Source organism: Typopeltis vanoorti, chromosome 25 (assembly GCF_054136105.1).
Source record: "Typopeltis vanoorti isolate ZY-2024b chromosome 25, IOZ_Tvanoo_1.0, whole genome shotgun sequence".
Taxonomy (NCBI): Eukaryota; Metazoa; Arthropoda; class Arachnida; order Uropygi; family Thelyphonidae; genus Typopeltis; species Typopeltis vanoorti.
In genome coordinates, this window is record NC_143573.1 from 37268026 (window position 1) to 37285986 (window position 17961).

The following is a 17961-nucleotide window of genomic DNA, read 5'->3' on the forward strand; positions in this document are numbered from 1 at the left end:
ACAGATGGGCATTGCTAAATGCAAATGAATACATTTACTAGTAAAAAAAAAAAGAATAAAGAATTCATCAAAAAGTTTAGGTAACAATAATACTATAATGACATTCATAGAACTGAACAAAATGTCATTTCTACATGTTAAACAAATACACACTATATGAATTTCTTGGAAGAGCTAAGATTATAAAAATTAAAAAAGAAAAAATATAGAATTAGTTGCTAAAGGATACGCATTTTTTTGCAACTTAACACACATCTAAATAACATCAGGAGGAAAATAAATATTCTCAAAGTAATATGTAAAACAAATGAAATGCAAATTTTATTAGACTAAAAAAAAAATGTACAATTCAACTATGATTCATAACTACTGATATGAACAATTATGTATATGATGTCATAATTAATGTGATATGTCACTGAAAAATAAAATCATTTTGACATATTTCTCCCAGATGATGCAAAAAAGATCAGTCATCTACAAATCTGTTATACAGAAAATTATGTAAATTTGCTTATTACACACACTGTGTATCCTATTAATTCTTACAAGGTTCAAAATTTAGGGTAAAGAAAGATAAGAAATTTAGAAAACTGCATAACTGAGATGCACAGAATATACCACTGCAAAAAAGTAAGGTATAGTCAGAAAAAAATTCTTTCCTTCAGAAGAAATGAATTCTTTTCTGATTTTATTAGACAGTATATAATCCAGAAAAAGAAATTCGATTACAGAGCTTTTTTTTTTTTTTTTTTTTTTTTAAAGAACAAAAATCATGAGGAATGGCTAAATGAATTACTGTTTAAGGATTCGTGTACTGCCTAAGCAATTTTATGACCTTTCACTTTCAAGAATAAAGAAACTTGAAAAAATATATGTCCATCTTAAAGTTCTGTATTCATTATTTATTTAAAACACTTTTTTGTATACAATTTCAACAGACAGACAAAAAAAAAAAAAAAAAAATTTCTACTCTAGAAATATGTAGGTTTATTTGATTTATTTTTTTTAAATATTTTGCATTTCAACATTTTTATGCACCAATGAATGATGTGTTGCATGTGTGTGTGCAAGCACACATGCAGGATGAAAAGCAAATGTACAGAAAAGACAACAAGTTTTGCATACCACTTTTTATTTACTCAGGTTCAGAATTAGTCCACTACAGGCTAAGTAGTTTCTACAGAAGAAATAAGCCAGGCCCTTGCCTTTGCGAATATGGCAGTGAACAGTTGAAGGCACTGGCATTTTTGCACTTTAACATAAAGCCTGCTATAAAAACCAAACAAGAGTGCACAGGACTATGGAACCCTTGTCAAAACTGTAGTACAATCCAACACAGGATAGAAAGATGGAACACCGGTGAAACAGATTTCATGTTAAGTTAATGACAACCCAGCCCAACGAAACGTTCTTCCCTAGTGATAATGCTTATGACTGCTGCAGAATTGGAGTATATTATGATTTAATGAGTGACAATACATGTGTATATACTATATATGTAATATATATATGTATATAAAAATAAAACCACTACTGAGATTCCATATCACCCTTCTAACTAGAGATTATGATTTTGTGGCTCATTTGATAATCTATAAGAAGTATTCGAGATAACATGGAATCCTGATAATAGGCTTATGCAAATATCTTGTATGTGCATAAGAACTAAGTAGCTATTTTCTTTGTGCATGCATATGTGTGTACACACATAGACATGCAAAAAAAGTATCAATACACAAACAGACAAAATATTTGCAGGCAGCTACCAACAATATACTCAAATAGAGACAGCAAAACTTTCAAAAGGCAAAACATTTACTACAAATATAATTTGAAACTCATAGCACCTACTTGCATATAGCCTATTATCATGAAGTTTTTCAACTACAATAAAAGTGAATCATTTGATCCCATCTTGTTTACATTTTATACATTAAATATTACAATTTCTCTAGACATTCACACATGGTGTTGATCACAAATACTGACTCAAATTAGAGTCCTTTTTTGATTTTAAGACATGAAAATGTTTACAACAGGTAAAACCTCAAATCATAATCCCTAATGTCATATCAGAATTCAGGTCATTATCAGGTACACAGCACCATTCCTCTTCTTACCAAATGACACAAACAAGTCAAATATCTCATAAATAAGCCAACAGCAATAGGTGCTGTTTATGAGGGAAGATAAACAAAACTAACAAAAAAGTGGCCCTATAATGGTGAAAAATCCTTCATTTAATATTAAACTTAAGTGACTGAATATGGAAATGGTTAGGAAAGCACACTGGATGAAAAGCTACTAGAAAAGTTTAAAAAGTAACTGAATATACCAAGAAAACACTCCACAAAGATGAATACACTATCAGTGAGGATTAATCTCAAATCACATTATCACAGATACCTTAAAAATCAGTGCTTAAACTACATAAATTGTTTTTGATTTTCTTTTCATTTTTGCCATACAAATTCTTGATCCTTCCTTCCTTACTGCTTTCATTTAATTCTTATCTATGTTCTGTTCATAATTTAACCTGCATACAAGTCATCCAGTGCTCTTTCTGACAATATCATTATATTTTGCACGTTTCCCCATATACAAGTTATATTCAGCATCAAAATGAAGGTTTTTTCACTCACCAGAAATGCCTATTATTCCTTAAATAAAACAGCACCAGTCACCATTAGACTTTTAATGATATATCTGATGGTTCCTATGGGATTATTTGTGCCACTTTTATTAACAAAACAAGGTACAACATCATGCAAACTTTAAAGTGTTAAAATCACATACCACAACTATGATAATTCAACTAATTTCTGATTTACATGAAAGGCAGTTTAACAGAAACATCTGTTTTGATCATTGCTCTGTTAGACAAAGGTAACAATCAACACAATAATAACACATTGCCTTGATGAAGAATACACTTGACAGTATATGCAACTATTTAATTTAACAACAACAAATAACGAGTATTTCATCTCTTCTTTCCTAAAACACAAAACAAGAATTTTTTTTTACCCTGACTCTTACTCTATCCCCATGTTCTTCCATGTTTCTCCTAATGTGGCAAACAGATGAAACTATGAATAAAATAGTTTACACATGACCTGTATGATTTTAATACTTTACAGTTTGCACGATCATGTATGTATATATATATGTATATATATATAATTTTTTTTTAAATCACACAGGTGTTCACTTATAACCACCATGACTTTAGTCAAGTTGAACACAGGAGATCATAGATGTCACTGGTGAAGGTCTAATAAATACAAGACAGACCTGGTCCCACAGAGTGAGATCTATGCAAGAAGTGAGTGGTACAGTTCTAAAGAACTGATTAATCATAGTTCATCCACCAGGACCAATCACAATTGTTTTTCCCCTTTTTCAATTCTTCAAGAGTCCATGAGTTGACCTGATGCCTCAACCGGTGTTTAATGTCTGGTTTGCAGGTTTGCCACAGACCCTCCCCCCGCTCAGTTTATTTGTACCACTGTTGCCTGAAAAAGAGAAATAAGATTATATACATAAATAAATCAGACAATATTTAATAACTACATGCTAATTTTTTTAACACTGGTATAAAAGATAACAATAAAAGCTTAAAATGTTTTTCTTCATTAACAAGACATCTGTTAATGGTTAGGCTGAAATAAAAAAAACAGTAATGAAGAATATCACACAATGGTCTGACTAAATCTATATTTAGTGAGGTGCAAAAACTGACCAAAAAGCTTCTTTATCAGATTAAATATTTTAACTTCCTAAAAATCAAACATCTCAGTTAAACAACATTGCAGATCTAGGCATAACTGCAACACTGAATGCATGTGCAAGAAGAGAGGAAGATGAAGAGCGATTACTGAAAAACTAATTTGCAAAACAAAAGGTGGATAGAAACAATACAAAATAGACGATTTCAGTTTAAAATTCTGTGGTGTTATTAGGCTAGGCCTTAGAGAATAACTAGGAATAGAAACATTCATGTAAATCGCTGGTCATCCAGAATCCTCTGGTCTATGTTTAAAAATTACAACTACTGTTTAACATTAGGCATGATTCTAGAATGTTAATTTCATCCTGCAGATAGACAAATGCAACAATCAACACAATAACTCATTGCTTTGATTTACTACAGTAAGCTGCAGGACCACAGGACAGTTTGGATAGATTGCTGTACTGAGTGTTGACTGTACCTTCACAGAAAATAACTACAGGAGTTGAAGTTAAAAACAATTTCTTGACAAGTATAATTTATTTAAGAGAACTTACTTCATCTGCAAACTTTTGTTTGTTCACACTTAATTGACTTTCAAATCAAATGGGAAAAATCTCTTATGCAGAGTATTTTAATAATATGAGAAACCATTTTCCTACTCATATATGGAAATCAGTTTTCTTTTTTCTATGTGGCTCCCACCCACAAAAGGCTTCTATATACCTAGTGTATGTGTGTGTGTGTGGGGGGGGGGGGTTTGAGGCTTTTTTCTATTTTTTATTATTATTGATTTTACATTTTTTTTTTGTATTTTTTTATTTATTTTTACCAGGTTAGGAAATCCTGCTCTAGATACCAAAACGTGGAACTTTTTCAAGCTACTTCAGGTATCCAATGAGCAGCACAGTGGTCGCACACAGGCGATGAAATCCATCTCCTGCCTAAAGACATTCACAAACACCCATGCCCACAGCGCGATTCCAACCGATTGTTCGTCAGAATGGATATGCTAACCACTCAGCCAACCAGGCTGGCTGATTTAGCTCAGCATCTCCAATAGGATCGATCTAGCAACTATCAATGAGACCTTAATAAAGATCAAAAATAGCCTGGGTGGTGATCCTTCTCATAATGCATGGCAATATACATGCCCAAAAGAAAGTGTACTGTGCATTAGAAGATACTGGCAGGGAGGGGAAAATTTGATGCAAGTCACCTGCCTCCATATACTAAAGTTATTTCATGTGCAAACTTTTTTTTTGTTTCCTCTTGTTTGGGTAAGAGATAAAAATTTATCAAGAATAATTTATTTAAAAAAAATCGTTACAGGTTCAAAGAATCTGGTAGCAAAGATCATAGCAAAAGTGTTAATGCATTCAAAATTGAATTTTCTGTATGCAGTTTGGCATGTTTTATTGGAAGACATCAACACCTACTGAAAATGTTCTGATATCTTTGTATCAACAAAGATAACTAGTTTATTCTAAGCTTAAACAGTGACACTATGCAATATTTGGATTTTCTGTGGTCCATATTTACCCTATTCTGCTTGTTAATATCATAAAGAACAATTTCAGAAAAATATAAAATCAGTGCAATAATTTCTTAAAACATAGTATAGCAAACTCTCACTATAACCAAACATTATTACAATATGTAAATTTGCTACAATAAACTACTAAAAAGGGACCCCACCTAAAGCCATTTAATACAACAATGCTATTTGAAAGCAAAAACAGCATAGTAAACTTTCTGCTTATATCAATTGTCAATGTATAAAAAAGTTATTCCTAATCTGGAAATGAAAAGATGAAGTAATATTAAATATATTTTTATATGCTAAATATATTTAGCATAATTTTTTATTTAGATGAATCAGAATAGACCCAATGCTTCCTACACTCAAGTTTTCTCCATTTCATTTTCTAGTTTTATTGCTCCTTCAGAGAAAGCCATTTTGGTTGATTGGCTAAGTGGGCAGCATCTCCAAATGCTAACCAACACTAACTGGCTGTGGATTTGAATCTCACTAAAGCATGGAATAGATGAATTTATTTTGTGAAAATGATTCGCAAGTCAACATTGATAAAATAAAGCTACTTTGGCATTTCCAAGTAACAACATAACTAACAATATGAACTTAGATTTTAATCCAAGTGAAATATGATGTGAAAGCATATAGTACTAGAGTACAAACTGATTTACAACTTACATTCCAAACATCTGCAAGTCAATCTGTATATATAAGCAACTTACTTTGCTTTAGATCCAAGACTTAGCAATCAAAAAACATTCTGTCCCGAATGCTTTCTAAATTTTTATATAATGTTGAGGCTTGCTGAGGATATTCAGATTTGGCAACCAAGCCAAATTTTCAAATGCCAGAACTGCACAAACTCTCTGAAAATATGCCTCATTCAGCACTTAAGCACTAATTTTTTATGGGTCTCTAGAAGGGAAATCTCTTTTCAATCACACAGCCAAGTATGGTGTTAGCAATGCAGAGCAAGTTATTTTACTAGCAATTTAAGTCTCTTTTCTAGCATTCTCTTTTCAACAAATAATGTTTACACTTTTACTTTTGTTTTCATTACTTATTATTCCATGAGAACTCCAATAGATTCAGAAGACTCATCATGAGATATTCACACTATCCACACAATATCTATCTTACTTTCCCTTCAGCAAAATGACAAAGCACTCACAGACTAACAGCCAATTTCATTTTGCACTGTTACTCAATTTCCAGGAATGAGTTCTTCAGCCCTCCTCCAAACTATCTGAAACTATCCATCCATTGTCACAGGGAAGCATTCTAGAAATGACCCACCATCTTGGTCATTGCCCCTGGATCTCTTATATCACTTCCACATCTCAAAGAACCCTTGACAATCCAGATGCAGCAGTGTCAAAACCTTATAAAGAGGAAGATAACCAACTAATTTCTAATGCACATTCTTCAGTAAGCAATTCTGTTAACTATTTTGGCCACTTTTACAACACTGGACTTCTACTCCCTATCCACCAAACTCCCACATATATCTTTAGCTTTATCATTTTCCCAGAGTACAGTTCCAGAAATGTGGCACATAGCTTGGCCAAAAAAATCAAGCAGCATGATCACGTAATAATTTCCTTTATCCAATTTTGGCTGTCACTATTATAGCAATTTAGTAAATCACTAAAGGCATGACTTCTGCACTTACAACCACAGAATACCATATTGTCCACCAAGTCTTAAATTCTGATCAACTTTTCTGATACATTTATCATCACTACTGAGATAATGACTGGTTTATAATTTGCCATAGCCTTGAACCCCCCCTTTATGCAAATGAACTATTTTGTCTTCCTTCCACTCCTTTACCAGACTTAAGTTAAATAGCCTTCTCAGACAATGCCAATACCTTTTGCACATTCCTATAATACAAACTGATATCCCATTTAACTCACAGTGGTATCTGCATTGAGATTCTGTAATATCTTAAATGCTTCCAATTCATCCACCACTATTCTCACATCAGTTCCCATCACAGCAAAATCTTCAGATGGATCAGAGACACTTGCAGAATGGTCACTCAGTAAACCATTTTGTCTGCTTTTGTTACTTCGCTACCATAAGCACTTGTTATACTTCCATAGTCATTCTTCATTTCACTATGGTTTGCTTGGCTAATTTCTTTCCATTTCATCTGATTTTCTTTCCATGCCAGTCATCTTAATGATAATACTCATCCATCTAACCTATACCCAATTTATCATGCCAACTTTAAGCATACAGTCTGATATTGCTTCTTTCAGATACCCCTTGACCATCTCTCATGCACTATTAACATCCTTCCCCTGCAGCTTCTTATGGCACTTCAAGCTGCCTCCAAAGTTTATAATAACCACCTGTCCTGTAGTAGCTCATCAGTCTTCACTTGTTTGACAGTCTCCTAAATCATGACTCAGTGATCATCAATTGGAGATGATGTGGCTACCTTTGTTATGTACAGATCTGATTCTATGACCAGACCCAGCATTCTCAAACTCCAAGGCTCCATATTAAATTCCATTTCCTTTTCACCATATGATTTTTTCATTTTAATTTGTCCCCAAAGATGAATTCTCCCTAATAATAATCACTTGACTTGCATGTCTGCCATCACCATTTGCAATCCTTAGCCAATAGCAGCCAGCAACCAACTGTATATTTTGTGCCATTGGCCAATAGTACAAAATATCATCTCACCAGACTGCCTTTGACACTTGTCTTTTTGGATACAATTCATCTTCTATCACTGGCCATGCCCTCCCTATTTTATTCTCTTTATCCTTCTTGAAAATTCTATACTTGTAGCTACATTATCCTATTGCTCAGTCTTGCCTATAACTTTTGGTAAGGTGGCACAACCAATGATTTTTAGTTAAATAATTAATTTAGTTAAGTTAAACTCCCATCAGTAGGGACTTTAGCTTAACCAAAGAAGAATAAAGATCTTACCCAAAGTAGAATAAAGATAAATAATAAGAAAGATCATATTGGCAGGAAGGAAACTAAATTTATTCACTCACTAAGCTTAGTTGAAATGATGGAGGAGACCTCAAGATTTGAGAGTAACAGATCTCCTCACTTATTCTCAATACTTCTTGCAATTAGTATACATATATTGTAGTATCCACTTAGCTCCCCTTCCATCTTTACACCTTGTATTAACTATCCCATTTAATTTTATTTGTTAAAATTAGTTTTTTTTTTTTTTTTTTTTTTTTTTTTGTTCATTCTCATATTTGGGGGAAGAGGCATGAACAATGCTTTCTCATGACACCTAACTTCAAATCCATTTAAGTTCAATCCATCAGTATTATGTTAGTCCTTTCATCCACAGATCTACAAGCTGCATTCCATTCATTATGCACAACTACACATTCTGATTCATTTTCAACTACCCTCTTCCTCAACTCACCACACCATAGTGTGGCAGCAAACAATCTTTACTCTGTTGCTACTCCCCCCCCCTTCCAATAACTTGCATACATATTTTTCACTGGAAGTCATTAGTACTAGCCAAACCAATCAATTTTTTCACTTTATATTTCTGTGTCCAACAGATTCACTGATATTAATTTTTACAACAGAAAAAAAAAAAAGAAGATTTAGTCAGACTCTTGTGAAGTACTCTTCTTACCATAAAATTACCATAAAAAATTCTCCCTCCTCTGTCAAGTCATAAATTCCTGTTTCTTCTCTTGCTCCTCTTGTTTCTTCTCTTCTCAGCTCTACCAATCACTCAATCTCATTTTGTCCTGTGAAGGAGTCCATTTAAGTGCACTATTTCTTTCATAAGGTCCTTTTCATTTTCCTGACCCTTTATCAACAACATTGCTAATACTTATATTTTCCCACTTTCTGTTAATATTCTCCATTTTGCTATCACTTGTTTCACTCTCTCCAACAACTGTGGAGAGAGTATAAGAAAAACTCTAAACTGGTACTCACTCTCTAAACACTTCCTACATATTTGCTCAATGTCTCACTTTCCTTACACAAATCTTTCATTTTTTTTTTGCAATGAATACATATTGCACATTGTACCAAACAAAATTTCTCCCATTAAACTTTCAACAAGGGTTCTAAGGGAGGGAATTGCATAATATTATGAAGTCCTTGCCTTCAAGATATATATAGCCTCTTCCACTCAAATACCACCCTCACCTTGTGGTAGAACCTGTTATCACAAACGAGGCTCTGGTGACTGGGTATAACTGAAAAAACATCTACATGAGAGTAAATGCTTGCATATAAAATGCATGCCTGGATGCTGAGGTAGCAGCCCTACCACCAGAATAAGAACTCTGTGGGCTAACAACCTGCAAGTCTCTGAAAATTTAAGTTTCAGTATGATACCCAGGTTACTTTATGTATTCTCTTATGCTGGAAGATTGTGCCACTTATTACTAAGTTATATTTGCTGTACAGTTCCACCAACGATTCACCATTTAATTTCTCTCTCCCAAACCATGCTTACACATTACATTCTCCACCCCCAGAAATCGAACAGACTCCTTGGTATTAACTAAAGCTTGGAAAATTAGGACACGAATTGGCAAATGGAATGCTAAAACATTATCAAACAGGAAAACTAGTATGACTAAGAAAGGAGATGGAATGGTACTGGTAGAAAACATTTTCCCAGTGGGAATGTGTTTCTTTATTCAGGGATGCCTAATATAACTGATATACATCAATATGAAGTTTGAATTCTCATGAGCAAAAGTTTTGTCAAGCAATGATTGGGTGGTAACCAATTTCAGAACAAATAATAGCAGTAAATCTTAAAACTAAATTTGGAAGACTAAGAGCTGTTCAGTGCTATGCCCCAACTGAGAATGTATCCTTTGAAGAAAAAGAAAAGTATTAAAGTCTGCTTGATAAGACCTTGATGATGACACATGGTAAAGAGAGCATACTTCTCATGGGTGACTTCAATGATAAAGTTCGTACAAATAATGAGGGGTGGAGAATGTAATGTGTAAGCATGATTTGGGAGAGAGAAATGTAAATGGCGAATCGTTGGTAGAACTGTTCAGCAAATATAGCTTAGTAATAAGTGGCACAATCTTCCAGCATAAGAGAATACATAAAGTAACCTGGGTGTCACCAGATGGCAAAACACAGAATCAAATAGGTCATATTGCCATCAGCCAAAGGTGTAGGAAAATGTTATTAGACATAAAAAATAAAAAGTGCTGAGCTTAGCTCAGATCATCACCTAATAATAGGATCTATGCAGTTGTATATTTGAAAAAATCATCAGGAGAAAACAACATTTAATAGACAGAAATTTTATATTGCTAAATTAGAAAATTCTGAACCCTGCAATGAGTTTAAAATAAAGTTAAGGGAATATATGAATATTAATTTTGAAGGAGAAAGGATATAAGCAATGATGATATAAAGGCTAAATGGAAAAAGGTAAAAAAAAAGTCAATGATACAGCAGAACATGTTTTAGGATATGCTAAAAGAAAGAAATTAAAGCTAAAATTGAGTGCAAGAAACACTTCCCAAAAGGAAAATGAACTTAAAGACAAATATAAGATTTTAAATAAAAAAAAAGTTAAGAGAAGTGCTAGAAAAGATAAACTGCAATGGTTTAAAGAACTGGCATCGAGGGCACAACAACCTGCAGACAAGCATAACAGTAGAGAGTTACACAGTATCATAAGAATACTTTCTGGAGAAGCCATGCAAAAGAATGTCCCAGTGAAGGACCTCAATGGAAAAATTCTAGTATTAACAGAAAAACAATTGGAAAGGTGGAGACAACATTTTAGTCAAATCTTAAACAATAGCAGTGATAGAATACAAACAGAAATTTAAAAAAAAGGAGTAGATGAATTAAAAATTGATACCAGCCCACCATCTAAATTGGAGATAAAAAAGCTATTAAAGAAATGAAAAATGTTAAAGCGGCAGGACATGATATCATGGCAGAGGTTCTAATAAAATCTGACACAACAACAACAACAACAATCACAGATATGCTCTACCCACTATTCCAAGATATCGGGGAAAAGAGACATTCTCTAGGGATTGGAATACAGGAATAATAGTAAAAATATCAAATAAAGGAGAATTAGGAAACTAATAATTGGAGGAACATAAACCAGCTATGGGTCATTAGCAAAATTTTCTGCAAAATTATTCTTTTAAGAATCTCTAATATTTTAGATGAAGACATGAGAAGAGAGCAGTCTAGTTTTAGGCCAAATAGATCATGTATAGACCATATTAATGCCTTAAGAATAATAATCCAATAGTCAGGTGAATTTAACTCTTTTATGTTTGCTGTTTGTGGATTATAAAAAAGTCTTCAATTCCATTGCTAGAGTTTGTGTGTGGAATGCACTTCAAAACAAAGAAATGCCACACAAGATAATAAACCTCATACAGGAAGAATATAACAAATTGCAATGCAAGGTGCTGCATGATGGATATCAGTCACAACCCTTTCAAACTATTTGGAGTGCAGCAAGGATGTCTTTTATCTCTCTTATTATTTATACCGGTGCAAGATCAAATTCTAGGACAGACAGCAATGAAACATGCAAAAGGAATAGCATGAAAAATAAATAATACTCTGAGTGATCTAGAATATGCAGATGATGTCTAATTGCTCACAGACATACAGATATCCAAAACAAACTAACCACATTACAAGAAGAATCACTGAAAGTTGATTTGAAAATAAATACAAACAAAACAAAAGAAATGAGAATTAACGTGAACAACAAGGCACCAAGTACAAATGAAAATGGAAACTGTTTTCACATTTTACATATCTCGACAGTGTTTTATCTACAGATGGAGGAGCAACTAGAGATGTTGACATAAGGATTCTAAAAGACAAGAAGTGCATATGCTAAACTTAGTAGAGTATGCAAAATAAAAAATATTCATACAGATACAAAATTAAAAATATTTAATGCATGTATTAAATTAGTTTTTTTATATAGATGTACGTGGCTGGTTTCAAAGGAAATGCAAAGAAAACTAAAACTATTCATAAACCGATGTCTGCAGAGCATACTTCAAATTTGGTGGCCACAAATTATTACTAACAAAGACATCTGGAAAAGAACAAATCAGCAAAAAGTCTACTTTGAAATCAGAAAAACAAATTTAGATTGGACAAAGACTTAGGAAAGATCATGAAGAAATCTGTCACACAGCCCTAGAATGGAATCCAAAAGGAAAGAGAAAGTGTGGCTGTCCTAAAAATACATGGAGGAGATAGACTTTAATAGAATGTGAGAAGAAGAGTTTTGCTGAACTAAGACCAATAGCAAGGATAAAGAACCGATGGAAAACATTTACAGACTCCCAATGTTCCTGATGAAATCTAGGAAAGAAGAAGAAACTTTCAACAAAGAAGTCATGCTGGGGGGGGGGGGGTATGATACTATGAACTAAGTTATGATACAGTCAACTTGCTACAGCAAGTTGTAATAGAATAAGCAATACTAGTATGGTTGGGAGTTAGGTGAATATGTTTATATGGAATAAGATAATTAACCAAAACTAGTAGTATACAAGACAGCATTTCAACCTATTTTTAAAAGGATCTGAAAGTTGGGTTAAGAATAAAATGCTAATCAAAGACAAGTTACCACAGAAACTTCAGAGAAAAGTAGAAGGGGGGGGAGTTGAAAGACTGCATCAACAGCAGAATTATATTGAAAATGGCAATATTAAAAAGGAACTTAAATATTGTTAGCAGAGGCTAATCTAAGGTAATATGGTCACTTAAACAAAAAGGCAACAAAACAGATGTGATGTCAGGAAAAACCAACAGAAAAAAAAAATTATTAGTAGCTATTACTCACTTGTTGAATAGACAGATGCTTCGAGTGTTCGGCACTTCCTATAAGGTCAGCTAGGGCAACTCTTACTATGGTGGCAGTGTATTCCCACAAGCTCTCTGGTCAATTTTTGCATGAAACTTTTATAATTCCTGTATTCGGCTTTGAAATTATGTTGGATTTCATATCCACTTAATTTATATAATTTTGCATCGCCGAAATGAAGCCTGTTGGCTCTTTATTTTAGTAAATATTTTACGCACCGACCGAGAGTTCGGTTACGGAAAATACACCTTTCTGACACTTCAAGTTACTTAGTACTGAGAGTTTTTGCTCTCTTAGGTTTCTACCTAGCCTGACGAAAACCTAAGAGTTTGAAACCGCTGTCAGACTAGTGAAACCTTATCAAAATGAACCAATAGGAGGCAAATAAATGGGTGCTTTGAGCGTTCGTCACTTCCTACAAAGTTCGGTTAGGGCAACTCATAGCATGGAGACAGTGTATTCCTGCAAGCTCTCTGGTCAATTTTTGCACTAAACTTTTATATTTCTGTATTCAGCTTTGAAATGATGTTGGATTTAATATCTACTTAATTTATATTATTAGTAGCCTTATTCTTTTCTTCAAATTTTCTCAAAACATTTCTACAACTGCCATTTGCTTCTTCGATTTCTCATAAGAACAAGTTGTCAGCTGCCTTCTTTAATTCTATCTTTGAGAGACACTTGTAACATTGAATTAAGAATTATAAACACGTCAACACAAGAATATTTTAATGTTTGCCAAATATGTCAGTCCGAAACTAACAGAACTATCCTCAGTGGCTTGATAGGAACAGTTTTTACAAGGCGGAATACAAACAATTGATCATTCAAAAGTAGAACGAGCTGTGTGATGTTACATTGCTAAGCATTAAAGAAAGGTAAATTTCATCAGTGATGAATAAATTATAGGCATTAATTCGCAATTTTATAACAATCTTAATTTATAAATTCAATTAAAGATAACATTAGACTAATGTAAAAATTAAAGGTCTCGATTAAAAAAAAAAAAAAATTTTTTTTTTTTTTTTTAGTGTGTTATCCGGATTAAACTTTCCCATATTTTTGACAAGGATATACAGTCATTTTGATTCAAGTTAGGGACATTGAAGTAAGGCCTCAGCACTCTCTTTGAATAGGCGTTCGAATTTATAGTGACATCTGTGTAGAAGGCGAGTCTTCAACCAGAGAATGCCGTGGCTTGTCTCTATCCTGCGCTTCTCCAATCCAGACTTATCAGATTTGTTGTGAAGAATGTATGATTGATGTTCTTGTATTCTTTTTTCTACAGAGCGTCCGGTTTGTCCAAAGTATGACAGATTGCAGTTACAAGGAACTTGATATGCACCAGGCGGAGACATAGTTGAGCATTTATCTTTAGAAGAGGGAAATAGTGGATATTTTGTTAATAAGGATATAAGTGGCCGTTAAATCATATTTCTTCAGAATTCTTGAAATTGGTTCTGAAATCCCAGAAATATATGAATTGGAACTTGACATATTGATTCGTTGTTGTTCTGGATTGGATTGTAGGAATCGAACAGATGTTGTGTAGTTTTTTCGGAGAAGCCATTTAATTTTATGTGATGTTTGACAGTTGAAAGTTCTTTCTGTAATTCATGGGGAGTTGAGCAATTAGCTCGTTGAATTAAACATTTTATGATTCCTGTTTTTTGACAAGGATAATGGGCAGATTGTTTGAGAATGTAATGTCCAGTAAAAGTGGGTTTTCTGTCAGAATACCTGAAGGTGAGCAGATCAGGAGGATAACTTGTCTTTTTCAATCTCCATGGTAAACTTAATACTAGGATGTAAGGAATTTATTTTGGCTAAAAAGGAAAGTAAGGAATCTCTGTTGCGAGGCCACACTGAAAAGATGTCTATATATCTAACCCAAAAGGATGGTAGAGGAAACATAGATGAAAACAGGAAGTCTTCTAGATGTTCCAAATATAAGTTGGGCTAAAGCAGGTGAAAGTAGACTTCCCATGGCCTTTCCTTCCACTTGGTTGTAGAATCTGTTTTGACAAAAGAAATATCCAGAGTGCATCACGAAATCGAATAATTTTACGATATCTTGTGGAAAGATGTCAGCAAGTAATTGTAGTCTCTTTGAGAGATACGTTAGTATACAGAGATTCTACATCGAAGCTCACAATAAGATTAGTACGTTGTAATGAGATATTTCTTAATTTATTTAAGAAATCCAGAGTTTTTCAAAAAAAAAAGAGTGTGATTTGCCTATGTGATTTCAGTAATTTCGCTAAATATTTGGCAATGCGATAAGTACATGAATCAATACAGTCAACTATAGGATGGAGAGGAAAGTGTCTTGTGAATTTTTTTTTTAATTGAGACCTTTAATTTTTACATTAGTCTAATGTTATCTTTAATTGAATTTATAAATTAAGATTGTTATATGAAATTGTGATTTAATATCTATAATTTATTCATCACTGATGATATTTCATCATCAAATTCCTGATATATACCCTTAAGGGATGTACAAGATATGACAGTACTACATGAAAAATTTACATCATTACTAATTTCCTATCTACAATTTTCCTCCAAATCAGTCTGTTAAATGTCAAAACTCCAATATTATCAGGTCTTATATTTCTGTCTTCTAAGGCACTTTTTACTGTATCAATCCACCTATATCTTGGTCTTCCTCTGGGTCTTTTTCCTGCCAACCTGGCAGAGAATACTTGTTTTGCTAATCTTTCTTCTTCCATTCTGCTTAAGTGACCATACTATCTGAGATTAGCTCTGCAAATGCATTCCTAGATGCTGACAATATCAAGTTCTTTCCTAATATCCTCATTTTTGATATGATATTGCCATTGATGCCACCTGTTCATACCCCTAATCTCTGTCAAATCTGCAGTCTCTAGTCTTTGGTCAAGTGTTTTACTTCTAACCCAGATCTCAGATCCATAAGTTGGTTTGAACACTGTCTTGTATACAGTTAATTTAGTGTTCTGACTAATTTCTTTTCCATATAAATTTAAAATATTAAAATATTTTAAAGACAAACATTAAAATATCCTTGTGTTAACGTGTTTATAATTCTTGCCTTCTCTAATACTTTAAGGCTTTTCTGCTAGAACCTTTTGTGAGACTATGGGCACAAATGTCTGCTTAATTTTTCATCTGAAATTAGCCCACATCATGCTACTTTAAATCTGGCATCATTCAAGAAGCTTATCTTCTCATTTAGTGTTAATTAGTATAAAACTATCCTTCCTTTTCCTAATCAGTATTGACTGAATGTGACATCCTATAGTTATCATTCAGAAATTTGCCCTGGTTTCCCAAAGAAAGCTGGAAGGGGATTGACCTTGTTTATCCAGGCAATTCTCCCAACTTACTAATGGAATGTGCCACTGCCAGGAAGTGGCACATTCCATTAGTAAGTTGATGCAAAATTATCTTAATACAAAAATACAATAATCAACTGCAGTTTCTTGCAAATTTAAGGATGGCAAGCTAATATTGTAATTTTCTACAAATTCAAGAAATACAATTATCAATGCACAAACTCGCTATAATCAATGTACCTTAACCAATCAGAAGAAATTAAGTGTTTTTTTTTTTTTTTTTATCAGAATAAAGTCTAGTTCATGAATATTTTGTCCTATTATATAATGAAAAAAAAAAGTTATCAAATTTAATAAAGATTTTATTAAATAAAAATTGGATATTTTATTTCTCATAAATTAAGAATGTTTGAGAATAATTATTTACATTAAAATATAAGTAGATAAATACCCAGCTGTCATTGGGCTGCATCTTCTTCACATTTTGGAATGTCAAATACTTCAGCAAACAAGGGTGGAAGTTTTAAGTGTGTCCAGTTAGCTCTGAACCATCGTAAATGGTCCATATGCTTTCCACCAAGTGATCGTAGCTCAGGCAGCTTCATCATTAAGGTTGCAAATAGATGAGGGTCACTGGGATGATTCCTGCCAACCTGCAACTTGAGAGCTTCCATCAATTTTTCTTGCTGTTGCTCTATAGCTTTATGATCATATATCCCTGATCGTTCTAAAAATAAAAATCATTTTACTTTTATGGACAAAATATCCATTTATGCATTCATGTAATCACTAAACACATAAAGGGCAGTAAAATTGGTTAATCAACAAACATTTAAAATCATTATTAAAAAGGGATAAGATTTCATCATTCCATTCCTGTTTTCAGTGTTAGCCATGTAGTACATTATTCACTACATAAAACGAAAAATTTTCCAAACCATGCTCAAGAACTACATAATGATAAAATTATTTAATACTTATAGAATTTCTGACAATTTCCTAGCCATTGTCAATACAGTTGAAAAGAGATAAACACACAAATTCTATGCCTAGAGGATAAGGCATTGGCTAGCTAAACCAGACTTATCACTCTTGAAACACAATATACTACTGATGTTCTTCTAGAATCCTATAAACTCCAGGACAAGAAAGAGGAGGATATTTATCTTTTGGAGAGACTAAGAAGGAATTTAGTTTTCTAATGGGATGGAAAGAAACTTGTAGGTTAATCTGGCAAAGAAGTATAATTATGGATATACTGGTTGTTCACCTCAGATTTGTCTAGAACAGGGGTAGGGAACCTTTTTGAACCAAAAAGACATTCCACCAAAAAAATTAATTAAAACAAAATTTTGGGAGCCACATCTTCCATTCGATTTTTCCTGGTGACTCAAAGTTGCAGTTAGTTCAAACTTCGGTAAATTTGTTTTTAATTCAGTACTTCCAGTTATCAAATACCACTTTTATGTTTGCATATAAATTTTTTATACGTTCAATAGATAAAACAACATTA

The 17961-nt window shown here is 33.1% G+C and overlaps 1 protein-coding gene across 3 annotated transcripts in view; it reads right to left on the reverse strand.

The window, feature by feature from the left end:
- Positions 1–299: 299 nt before the first annotated feature.
- Positions 300–17961, reverse strand: part of Eip78C (Ecdysone-induced protein 78C) — a 462133-nt gene continuing 444471 nt past the window's right edge. For 2 of the 3 annotated variants that reach the window (XM_090414450.1, XM_090414452.1), the window contains 2 exons: positions 16900–17175; positions 300–3518 (listed from right to left, as the gene is read on the reverse strand). In XM_090414450.1, the coding sequence (XP_090270576.1) occupies positions 16907–17175 (269 nt within the window). In that variant the 3' untranslated portion in view covers positions 300–3518; positions 16900–16906. Of the gene's footprint in view, positions 3519–16875; positions 17176–17961 lie in introns of all 3 variants that reach the window. The other variant, XM_090414451.1, reaches the window with a different exon arrangement.